Source organism: Pararge aegeria, chromosome 13 (genome assembly GCF_905163445.1).
Source record: "Pararge aegeria chromosome 13, ilParAegt1.1, whole genome shotgun sequence".
NCBI classification, from domain to species: domain Eukaryota; kingdom Metazoa; phylum Arthropoda; class Insecta; order Lepidoptera; family Nymphalidae; genus Pararge; species Pararge aegeria.
This window is the reverse complement of record NC_053192.1, coordinates 4,000,878-4,013,568: the sequence shown is the minus strand read 5'-3', so window position 1 is coordinate 4,013,568 and position 12,691 is coordinate 4,000,878. Positions and strand designations below refer to the sequence as shown.

Genomic DNA, 12,691 nt, shown 5'->3' with positions numbered 1-12,691 from the left:
GTGAAAGGAATGAAAAAAATCATGCACATATTATCAAAGAATAAACAATTATTAATTATTATTAGGGTAAAACATGCGGATATAAAAAGGATTACAAAGCCCCTGTTACAATTCCCTATGAACCTATTGGAGATAGATATATATGTCCTCTATTTATATTGCAGAAAAGAGCAGTACGGTCAATATATAAACTTAAACCACGCAAAACCCTCCGTGAGAAGTTTAAATAAATAGGCATACTTACTGTAGCTTCACAATATATTTATAATATTATAGTATTTGTAAGACAACATATTAGTCTTTATAAACAAAAGGTGGATATAAACAGTCGACTTACAAGAAATGGTCATTAATTTAATGTCATCTGCATATCGTACAGAAGTCATTTGTGGGATTGAGTATACGCTTTTATAATATGATTCCTAAGGTGATTTTGGACCTACCAATGATGAATTTCTTAATGACAAGGTTGCTTGGAAGCATCCGGCTCCGCTTTCATCTCTCACAAAATGAATGTTAAAATGTAAAATGTAAATGTTGGAAAAGAGCAACTGCTGAGTTTCTTGCCGGCTTCTTTTCGGTAGAATCTGCCTTCCGAGCCGGTGGTAGAGTCACTACAAACAGACAGGCTTGACGCTTCAAAAGAGCTTATATTATGCCTACTTGAAATAAATGAATTTTGAATTTTGTCCACCTATCCGCACTGGACTACGGCCTTAACCCCTTCAAACTGTGGGAGGAAACCCGGCCTTGTAGTTGGCCAATAATGGGTTGATATGATGATGCTGATGGTACCGAGCCCAAGATATTTGCACTTTTTTTTCTTAGTTCTCTATAATTTAATTTTAACAGTTTTTGAGGAGGAACCGGCCTTCTGCGATTTGATGTATCGACAGGGGATATTCTTCCCATACCAAAACTATACAATTTAAAATGTTGGCACGACGCAGAGGCAGGTTGTTAGCATCGGTCAAGCGTCATACGAGTACAATGGTCTAGTTGGGAAACTAAAATAGAGCACAGCCGACCAGTTACTTGGTACCTATTGTTGCACTTTTTTATAGTTGCAACAATGTATTTATTTATTTATTTATACTCTTTATTTGTACACCACTCAGAAAAACGAGACAAAATAAATAATAGTTACCGAACTAAAAAATAGAAAATAAATTTAAATTAAGAATAGTGTTAAAAATTTCAATAAATATAAATTAATAATAGTGTGAATAAAAGATATATTTTATTTTAAAAAAAAGCGTGGGGTGCATGGTGTCAATAGTTATAAATATTTAATTGACAGATATGAGTAGTGATTATTATTTTGATAATATCTTAAAATGCACCCCACGCTTTTTTTTAAATAAAATATATTTTTTATTCACACTATTATTAATTTATATTTATTGAAATTTTTAACACTATTCTTAATTTAAATTTATTAAAATTTATTTTCTATTTTTTAGTTCGGTTTTCTATAAAAACCGTGTTTTTTAGTTTTTTTTAAACTATTATTTATTTTCTACTTTTTAGTTTGGTTTATTTTAACCTCTTATTTGATCTAATCTACTATCAATTCCGTGATAACGTATTTAAAACAGCCCATTAAAAAGTAACAGCTAACACCCTCTACCATCTAGTAGCTTAATGTTTTCTGTGGTATTTGTTAGGTACGCGAACGCCATCTGTTGGAAACGCCATAGGTTTTTTACATTTGGGTCTAGGGTTTTTAACATTTGGGTCTAGATGGCGCTGTAGTAATTGTAATTAATAGTTCGAAAAAACTAAAAAAAATTATTTTTTATATTGAAAATTGGAATAAACTTCTCAGATTAGTGTATTGTCATCGATCCTAGATATGTCTACAAAGTTTGAATCAAATCTGATCGTTCAAAGTGGGTCAAAATCGCGCCCAAAGAAGTCGGTTACAAACAAACATACAAACATACAAACATACAGGTGAAGCTAATAAAAAGCGTGTAAAAAAAAAGGACAAACACATGAAGAATGAAGCAGGATACAAAAGGCGGCCTTATCGCTAAGTAGCGATCTCTGCCAGGCAACCTTAGGATTAGGAAAACTAAAAAGAAAACGAATAGGTGTATACCCCACACTATAATTTAGCCTAGCGCAGCCAAAAAATTTATAGCATCCTATTCAAAAGGCTGTTACGGCATATCGTTAATAAATTTAATGGCAAAATTAAACAAATTACTTAAGTATCCTTTTTAGAGTACCTAATAATTGACGCAATGGGCCTATAAGTAAGTTAAAAACCCTCGACTATAAACACAGAAATACTTCACAGGGAACATGTCATACAAAGGATGCCTTATGTCCATCAACCTAAGGCGTAGGTGTTAAGCCTTTGCATATAATTACACCGGCAACCACGCTACCAGGCTGATTCTCTATTTCAGTTGACAACAAATTTAGCTAGCAACTGTGGAAAGAAACGATCAAGTAACGTCTACAACCATTCTTTAAATTTATTGCGTAACTTGCAAACCGAGATGAAATGAACTCAGTCAGAAAATTGGGTTTCGGAATGCAAAAATATGGATTTAGCCGGTTATTTGGCAGCAGACTTCCAGCAGGGCTATCACGGGCAGGGGACAAAAATTATATCCTCTGACAAATGATATAATTAACGTGTCCGACTGCCAAAGCACGGGAACAGGGAATAGGCGAAGTTTATTCCCGTTTATCATTACACATAAAATATTACTAGCACCAAATCGGTTATTACCGGAAAACACAAATAAAGTTACATTTTCTAAAAATGAATCCTAGCTAGATCGATTTGTCGCCCCTGAAATCCCCTGTATACTAAATTTCATGAAAATCGTTTGAGCCGATTCCGAGATTCTAATTATATATATATATATATATAACGAGCGTTTCTTGTATTTATATATATACAAGAAACGCTTGTTTAAAGATATACGAGTAAGATGTGGATATTATTACACTTGTGCGCCAGTGCTCTTTTTTATCCTCTCTTGGGAGAAAATTGTCTCCTGCCCATGCTAGCTGTGTTGAGTGGCTTTCATAATTTGACCTGCGGACTGGAACACGAAAATGCTGCTTGGCGGCAGAAACAACCAAGGTAATCGGGTAAAAGGTGTAAATTGTGCTGATTACTCATATCGCAACACAGTTTTTGGAGCAATCGCGTAATACCACAGGTTATACGGTTGTTGGTAGCCGTTATCTCACACGGTATTTTTATCCAATGTAAATATTTATACTCATTGGCGAGTTTAGATTAGCACCAGCAAAGTTAGCGTCAACATTCCTTCACGATGGTTACGGATAGTGGAATATTTTTTTTACGCTTCTGTTTGTTTTTAATTTTCACCGACGTGACTAGATATAAGTTGATACAGGCTATAATTTGATTGCCACAGTAGCATGCGAAAGCGATCCTGTGGTGTCACGGTATGGCGTAGACGGTTCCGATGGGTTTTAGTGGGTGTTCTGGTCTCGTGTCAGCGAGTTCCACATACCCTTTCGGAAACAGGTTAGATTTCTCCGAAAGGGATGCGTCAATGGATTTCCCAGCGCAAAAAAAAAAAAAGGCTATAAGTTGATACAGGCTCTAAGTTGATATAGGCTATAAGTCTGAGTAGAGCTGCAATCATACTATCCCTCATCATCATCATATCAACCCATTACTGCCACTATGAGAAGAGGTTAAAAGGCTTTAGTCCACCACACTGGCCCAGTGCGGATTGGTGGACTTCATACAACATTGAGAACATAATGGAAATCTCTCAAGTATGCCGGTTTCCTTACGATGTTTTTCACCGTTGAAGCAAGTGATATTTGAATTGCTTAAAACGCAGATAACTTAGATAAATAAGAGGTGCGTGCCGGGATTCGAACTCGGCCCCCCGAAAGTGAAGTCGAAGTCCTACCCACTGGGCTATCACCACTATCATATACTTTCCTGAGAGCTACACAGTACCTACATTTCACATTAATAATTATATCAAAGTAGGCGTCCAAACGACATGCGCGGTGCAGGGCATATTTGCGTCATTGTAATCATCATTCTCAGACTATAATTGATCCACTTCGGGCAACTGTTACGAATATATCTATAACTCTGTAAGCGGGTCCACACCTGGGCACGCGAACGAACTATGCACGCTACGCGAATGGCTATGGAAGTTGGTGTCCACAACAGGACGTGATACGAAAACTACTCATGTGATCGGCAGGGTGATTACGCACCTAACGTAAATCTTGCAATCTTTGCAAAACGAATACGTTTGTCAAATGCAGTCAAACGTATTCGTTCATCAATACGTACGTACGTAATGTAGCGTGTATTTTTTTTGCATGCATATCGGTTTATACGGTGCAAGTTTAAAAATAACTCCTACTCGTCCTTGTACATTTAACATAATAATATTTTCATCACACTTGCTCTTAACCTGTAATACGTGTCATCGATATAAGGCTCTTATTCAATATGAGTGTTTTATTTAACATTAACGCACTTGTGTTTTATTGATGTTGTCCTGAATAAGGCTGTGTGCAGCGTACGATGCTGGCTGTATGTCGGTTTGCTTTGGCGTGCAAAGAAACAAACGTTGCGCTACTTTTGACATTTTCCGTGAATAATATTTTTGTTAGTAAATAGCTTTGTGGTTTTCATTAATAATTTAAAGTGTCCATTTTAACTTGAAAAACAGAGTAATATTAGATTTCACTCCGCCGGGAATGATAATCCAGGCACGAGTCGTGAGTGAATAGCCTGTCGCCTCCGAAATCTAGAGTGGAAAAAAAGCTGAAATCGTCGGTTATTTTCAGCTTATTTTTTGTGTTGATAAATTGCTTATTATCTGCACTCTGGGCTTCCTTATCGGCCGAATACTACCTCGACTGTAAAAAACAAGTTACCGTACTTGATGCGTAATGTACCATTGTATTAGTATGAGGGCATCCCTTAATTTATCTTCTTTAATAATAAATCATTTTCACCTTTGAGCTATTAATCTACACATTAACGTAAACTGATTATAATTATAAATTGGTCTTTTGTTCTTTAATATTCTCAAATAATTTCAAATGGATAGAAATAACGGACCTCTGCGTGTAATATAGGTTCAAAAGATGTCATGTTCAATCAGTAATAGTCAAGAGAGTATTTAGCGCGGCGTAGATTTTCATACTTGATCTGAGCAAAGTTTTAATAACATATAAGAGGATATTAAGTTTAATAGTTCAGTTATTGGCATGTGTTATTATTGCAAACATATATATTTTTATCACTTTGTAAATACAATTTGACGGCCTAGTGGCGCAGTGCTCAGCGACCCTGCTTTCTGAGTCCAAGGTCGTGGGTTCGATTCCCACAACTGGAAAATGTTTGTGTGATGAACATGAATGTTTTTCAGTGTCTGGGTGTTTATCTGTATATTATAAGTATTTATGTGTATTTCATTCATAAAAATAAAAAAAATTCATCAGCTATCTTAGTACCCATAACACAAGCTACGCTTACTTTGGGGCTAGATGGCGTTGTGTGTATTGTCGTAGTATATTTATTTACAATTGTAATCGGTAGCAGTTCAACAGCTATGTGCCACGCTGAATGATCTTTGTTCGTTGAACTACTAGTATGTTGATTAATTCCTTGATTTCAAGGATCTCCCCATTTTTGATTTTATCACGTTAGAGATATTCCGTGAATAGTTCTATCCAATACGTGCTTCTACTTTCTAATGAAGTCCGACCATTTTTCGGAGCCATAAATCGTCATATTCCACGCACTGTTCTGTACACCTTATATTATATGTGGCAGTTGAGCACAAATCACTTCGCCCCCGCAGTTGCACTCGCTACACAAGACAGTCATTTAAAGTCTGCCCCCGGTACAATGACATCATGTTGGTCATGATTAAACATTGAGAAATGTTTCACATTAGTGAACAATGGATCGTATTAGCTGCGTAATTGTTTCACATAAGTAACTATTTATCACTAACTGCATAATAAATAAGTACACTACAAAAAAATAAAAAATCAATAGAAGTTGTTTATTCCCAGGCACATAAAAGGTACCTACTCACAGGCCGTTTTTCTGACGGCTAATAATTTTAAACTGACAAATAAAATTGAATGATGTATGTTGAAACAAAGGAAATTTATTTACCTTAGCTACAATATCTAGCGATTGAAAATCCAGCACTAGCCAACCAATTATCTAATGCCAAGTTAGCAATCTGGGCCTAAAGTGCTTTTACACTTGAGTTTACACTTGAGTATTCCTTAAAATTTTAACAAATATTCGTTACGTACGATACGTACTTATTTCATCTTTACCATCCCAGTACTAGGCATAATCCTCATCTCTCATAGCAGAGGGGCGTTATTAGAGCAAAGATCACGTACACAAATGCAGGTTCATCAATAGCCTATAACAGCCCACTGCTGGACTAAAAAGGCTCTCCCAATGATTAAAAGATAAAATAATGTACTGACTCACAACATAACCCATAGATCACCGACAAATATTGTAAGTTAAGAGCACACAATCTACAATCTATATATATATAAATGTTATGATTATACATTATTATCTGGGTTCTCTATTTGTGGAGAGGCACAATATTTTAAACGCACTTTTAAACTGTCCAGCAGTATAAAGATCCCGTATCCCGCACGATCGTGTGTGAGAATGCCTAAGAACATGCTAAGGCTACGCTATATTTTACGTTCATGAGGCGATGAACTGTTCCTACAAAAGTCTGCCTACATCTTAGTGCTATTTACCTAAAGCAACTGCAACGCGTCTTACTAAAAACTCACGTTGCAAGTTTTGTAAGGTAAATATAAAGAATAAATAAATGGATGAAGTTCGTTTTTGAAATATATCCCGTGTCCAAATACTAACATCTGAGTCGTAGATCCTTTTACTCATTTCATCTGAAGATTTTGTATTATTAACTTAGGGTGTTAGACAATCAATCTTCTAAAGATAGCCACGAAATAGTAAATTTTATCAATATGGTTTTAAAAAGTTATTATTTTATATTACGTTTTAATGTTGTACTCTTTCATTTTCGGCTTTGGGCAAGAGGTTATCGATGTTCCTGAATTCGAAGCTTCTACGTCCCAAAATTCAACAGTAATTTGGCCATTGTCAGATTATCCATCTGCAGTGTAGTGCAGTTTCTCCTGTATAAACTCATTAGATCTCACAACACTAAGTCAAAAATATTCCATGAGTTCCTACCTTAGCTTTAACAACTAAAGCAGAGTGGGTTTTAAATTGGTTGGAATTTAATGTGAATTACAGTTAGTTTAAAGAAGCTATTTCAAAACATTACGCTGTTTCTTCAATTGTAGGACTTCCTCATCTTAGCTTGTTTCTAGTGGTAACGAAAATTATTTAAGTTAATTTATTACTACTACGAAATTTAGTAAAAAAAAAATACTATAACCAAAGTCTCCTAATATTGGTAGTAGAATTTTGGACGGTATTATACTTGGTAATTTTACAGTGGTCCAAATGCAAAGATTTCAAACCAGTGGAATTCTACTGAAACAATCTAAACAGCATTTTGATTTCATTTCAACGAAGAATGACAGGATGAAATTCTTGGTTTTCGGTAAAGTGTCTGCAAGGAAAGAGCAGTTTGGCAATGAAATTGTCGTATTCTTGACGGAAATACTATAGAGTGGCGGTGAGTACCGCTTCGAAGTGGCTAAATTTATTAAATGTATAACTCGGTTTTGTGCTAGTCTAGTAGGGGATTTGGCTGGGACTTGTTATCACCCTAACCAAACGGAAAACTATACCGCCAAACAATTTATTTCCGGTTATATACTGAATAGAAGCCAATGAGGAGTATGGACTCGAAATCCAACATTTGTGGGTAGAAAAGTGTGAACTTGAACAGTTTATTTTCTAAGACACACAGATCGCAGGCAAGGTAGGTTAGCTATAAATAACCTTTTTTCTTTGGATTTATAACAAATAAACTTTTGATCTTAATTACTGCCAGCAATTAGGTCAACACATGAATAGACAAATTTTTTTGTATTATTTACCTCAAGTTCAAGAGTTCTCAAGAGGGTATCTGTTAATGTAGTTCAGTATTTTTATCTTTATATTACCATAGGAACAGCATTCCTCATGAAAGATCAGGTAAGATCGCGCTGTCTCTTTTACACCTTCCAGTAACGAGTGAGTCTTGTATAATTACGAAGCACGACTGGTCGACCTTGATGATGTCACCGTTTGCTTACAGAATTTGTTTTGATTGTAAAGGATGCTTTGTATAAACATTTTACAGCAATATATTTGCAACTTTTTTTTAGTAAAAAAGGTTCTTTTAGAAAGCTGGCAACTTCATTCTTCATTCAGACATTCTATGTTATATATCTATGTTAATAGGTCTTTGTCATCCTTCCTCCTTTTATAGACCTTTACATTTTATACCATTAGAATTTGTCTACGCCTAGCCGATTTTCTGTTTAAATGTAAACATTCAAAATATTTGCTATGGGTACATACAAATTTGACGATCACGAGGCTTATGAATTCCGAGTTGGGCGAAAAATCTACGAGGTTTTTTATTCATTAATAAATTCTTAAGTATTAGCCTAGTGTTAGTGGCTCCCTCGGAGAGCAGTTCGTCTGTCACGATGACCCACAGATGCGACCAACTAGCATACTTATATCAACGTACAGGTAATTTAAGCTGTGTCTGTGGTCTGCCTAGGCACGGCATAGACTGATAGAAAATACATTAAAAACACTATAAATTTTTGTGCTAATGTTCAAAAATGCTTTTAAAAAAATCATTCACTTTAAAAGCATTCTTAAGCCCTTCGTTAAGGCGTCAAGGGATAAGAGATCGTTTATAGCAGAAACAGAACGCGATGAATCATAAATTCCACAATACTGCGTATAGTTTGACCGTGACCTCAGCGTTCCAGCCATTGGTGCACGTGAACCAACCGTGCTTACGATACACGCATCACGCATGCGTCTCTTAGTGCTAGTTAAAGATGAAAGTGCACGAAGCAAACGCGGAGCCATCTTTTACTTCATATGTCAAATTTTAGCTGAGAAGCTAGGGGAATCTTTAACATTTTTGAAAGATAAAAAAAAAATGTCTCGTCTAAAATAGGTTTCACGTTATCTATTTTAGCCGACACAAATGGTAAACCATCAAAAATAAATCTTATTAATTCAAACTGAACTTTGTACTTTGATATAGGTAAACAAACAGCTCTAGCTAGCTGTTGATAACGTTTTATTGTTTTCATTAAAATTTAACGGAATAAAGCCTTTGTTATAGATATGATACATTGAATACGATATTATTCAACAGTCAATACTTAATACGTATCAATAGGAGAATTTTTCTATGACTTAGTTACCATGTTATGAATGTAACGTCATATAGAAAAGAGGATATAATAATATAAATGACCGATGATGTAACACTATCGATTTAAGCTACAGTGTTGGTGACGTAAGCAATTTTATTTAATAGCGGTCACTGCTTCTGTATCCGTTACGTACGTCTTACTCTAATTAGGATCCATAAAGTACCTATACAGAAAAGTCGAGTTCCATCTCGTAGGTAAAGCATTAGCTTATCTTAACGTATGAAATTATTAAAATGTAGATACCTAATGGTAGTGAACTCAAGGAAATATTAGGCTTTAATATGGAGTTGCTTGCAGGCTGTTTCCTTAAAACATTAATGATCAGATTGTTGCTCTTGTGTTATTCTTTTAACGTTAAATAATAGTATTGAGTGTAACGTGTGAAACGTGACTTACAATGGTGCTATTTTGTATTTTCAACAACTTTGTCAAATATATAATCCTAAATCACTGCGTAGTTTCATAACGCGTCCTTAAAATTATTTTGAGATTCTACGTCTCAGAACGTCAAACGAGATGACTCACAAATTCATTATTTAATTTAGGTAGGTACACTTCGCTATTTCATTGACATAGGCATACGATAGTAACATATAAATAGACTTAGGATATCACAATAAGTATACAAATAATGAATCAGAAGAAATGTAGTTTGGATTTTGTACCTTTTAAAACTAATTTATTATTATTATCCGTGGAAGTAGTTCCCTTCCTATATTTAGGAGTCGTCTGCAATACCTCTCTTTGAGTGACTCTACTTATATATGTTAGGGTTGTTATATATTTATATATCTTTGTATGTATATTTTTTGTGTGCGTGTGTATGTCACTGAACTCCTCCTAAACGGCTGGACCGATTTGAATGTTTTTTTTGGTATGCGTTTGGGTGGCACCCTGGATGGTTTAGATTCACAAATCTCACAGACAGATAGCGCTGGGATCCGCTAGTATTATGTATATTCATATATTACGTATATTTATTTAAATTATCTATGTATTTGTATCTATATATTTTGGTATTTATGTATACCTATCAACACTCTTGGCACACCGGATAGTCCCGTTCTCTTGCTGTAAGTCCTGTCTACAAAGGTTGCCTGTAGAGATTGCTATTGCAATAAGGCCGCCTTTGCATGTCTACATTGTGTACTGTACAGTCCTTACTGTTTCTTTTCCTGTATGTTATAAGTGCAATAAAGTGTTTCTTCTTCTTCTTCTTAACCGTGATAGAGTAGCGTCATTTTCATAAATAACTGAGTTAATCGTTACGTTTTATTAATGGGTAGGTACTACTTAAAACTCTAATCGGCTTTGGGATTATAGCTACATTCGTGGCTTCATGCTGCATGATAGTAGTCATAAAGACTTTTGAGTCATTATGTTCTCTGTACGGAACAACATCTAATATTAAATGCAGATGAATCGTCGAGTTAATGAACCAATGTTTATGACCAATTAACAGACACGTTAGGTATACCAAAGCGACTCTTATCTCACATCGGCAGCCTTGTGGCACCGAGCGTCCTATAAGTGACCCTATTTTTATTATTTTATGCAGCAAGAGTATATTTTTACACTGACGCAATGCAACGCTGGAAGTAGTTTTGCTGTTAGAAAGCTATCTCCAGAATTACATCACAGTTAGTCACATAACTGTTGGAGCTTTATCTATATCATGACCCAGACGAGAACTAGACTATGCTCGTCTGTAAGAGATAAGCTATACGATGATAACGTCGATAATATTAAGGGTATAAAAATAATACTCGATATTTAAAATTCAAAAGCTTTTAGTCACTTTAACTTTTGTTTAACAATTAGGTAAGTACCTATGGCTCCCCGCACACACGTTAATGTTATTGACAATAATATTGACGTGTGTGCGATCCCGGTAGTTGCATGCAATGCATTGTGCCCAAAAAACAGGAAAACTCCCCGCGCCCGCTATTTAGGATTGTTGCTAGCTCACAAACTATTCACCTTTACCCTATTTTATTGTTAACGTTTAGCACATTACAGGTAAAATTAGTACTGTCAACTGCTAAGCGGAATAAAGTGACTAACCGCCACAACACCACAAAAGTAGAGTGGTTTTTGATGTTTCAATATTAGACGCAAGGTACACGGTTTCTGGACGTTCTTAATTCTGTGACAATAATGTTGCCTATGTGCAGGCGTATTGAAGACTTGAAGATTTAGTAAAAAATATTGTCAATAATTTAAACCATGTGCCGGCAGCCTAGGTATATGTTTAGTATTGCGGATGGTGATAGTCAAACGTATGCAGGGTTCGGAATCTATAGTTCTTCAGATTTTCATCCGGCCTTTTAATGTTGACCTTGTGGAGTAGCTAGGTAATCTACTACGCCCAAGTAGAAATAATAATAAGTCTGTACATACCTATTTGCCTCTACCGGCGTGTATCCCTAGCCACACAGTTCATGAATGAAATTAAAGCTATTAAATATTAAAACCAGAGATGACTACAAAAACGTAATTGAACTTTAATAACTAATAATACGTTCGTAAAGCTGCTAACTAGTTAACTACGCAGTAAAAACAAGCAGAATTTTCCAAGCCATAGCTAAATTAAAAGCAATATCATTTAAGAGTTAAAAATATAAATTCAATCTACCTTATTGTATGCATTGTTCTGTTAAAAAATATATATTACATTCAATTTATAAAAAGAAACGAACGAATAAATTGTTGTAATATTACAAATTAATTTATTTCAGAAAAATATAATTATTATTGTCAAATAAAATAAATTGCGGTATTCAATTCTCACCTGCGATTCCGCTGAACATTTTGTATTTTCCTCGGAACAGTTGCAACCACACAAATAATTAATTAATTCACAACAATTTTGTACACAAAATAATTGAGTGTCGCACTAATTTTAACTTAGCGCTATTTCGCAATACAAATCGAGTAATAATATCCGCACACCGCAACCTTCAAGATCACACCGCAAGTGCCAGAATAGACGAAATCCGAACTTAGCCAATCACTATTCGCATTTCCACTGAACAATACAAGAAGCGAGCAACGACCAAAGTGATCAAATCCAGCTATTTTTAGATTCTACGCATTACGTCATCGCTACATTTTGCGTTTTGTTACTGCAGTTTAGCAATATTGGATTCGCACCTAAAATAGGATCTTCGGGGTCCCTGTTTTCTTATTATAATTTTTTTTACTGCTGTTTTGGAATAAAAATGATTTAATGTTATGAAGACATAAAATATACGTTAACATACGTTTTCTTAGTTTT

General features: G+C 35.1%; 1 protein-coding gene across 9 annotated transcripts in view; it reads right to left on the bottom strand.

Moving 5' to 3' along the window:
• LOC120629024 (perilipin-4) overlaps positions 1-12,478 on the bottom strand; it is a 36,315-nt gene extending 23,837 nt beyond the window's left edge. For all 9 annotated transcript variants that reach the window (XM_039897751.1, XM_039897753.1, XM_039897756.1 and 6 more), the window contains exon 1: positions 12,206-12,478. In XM_039897751.1, the coding sequence (XP_039753685.1) occupies positions 12,206-12,224 (19 nt within the window). In that variant the 5' untranslated portion in view covers positions 12,225-12,478. The remainder of the gene's footprint in view (positions 1-12,205) is intronic.
• Between the last annotated feature and the right edge of the window lie 213 nt (positions 12,479-12,691).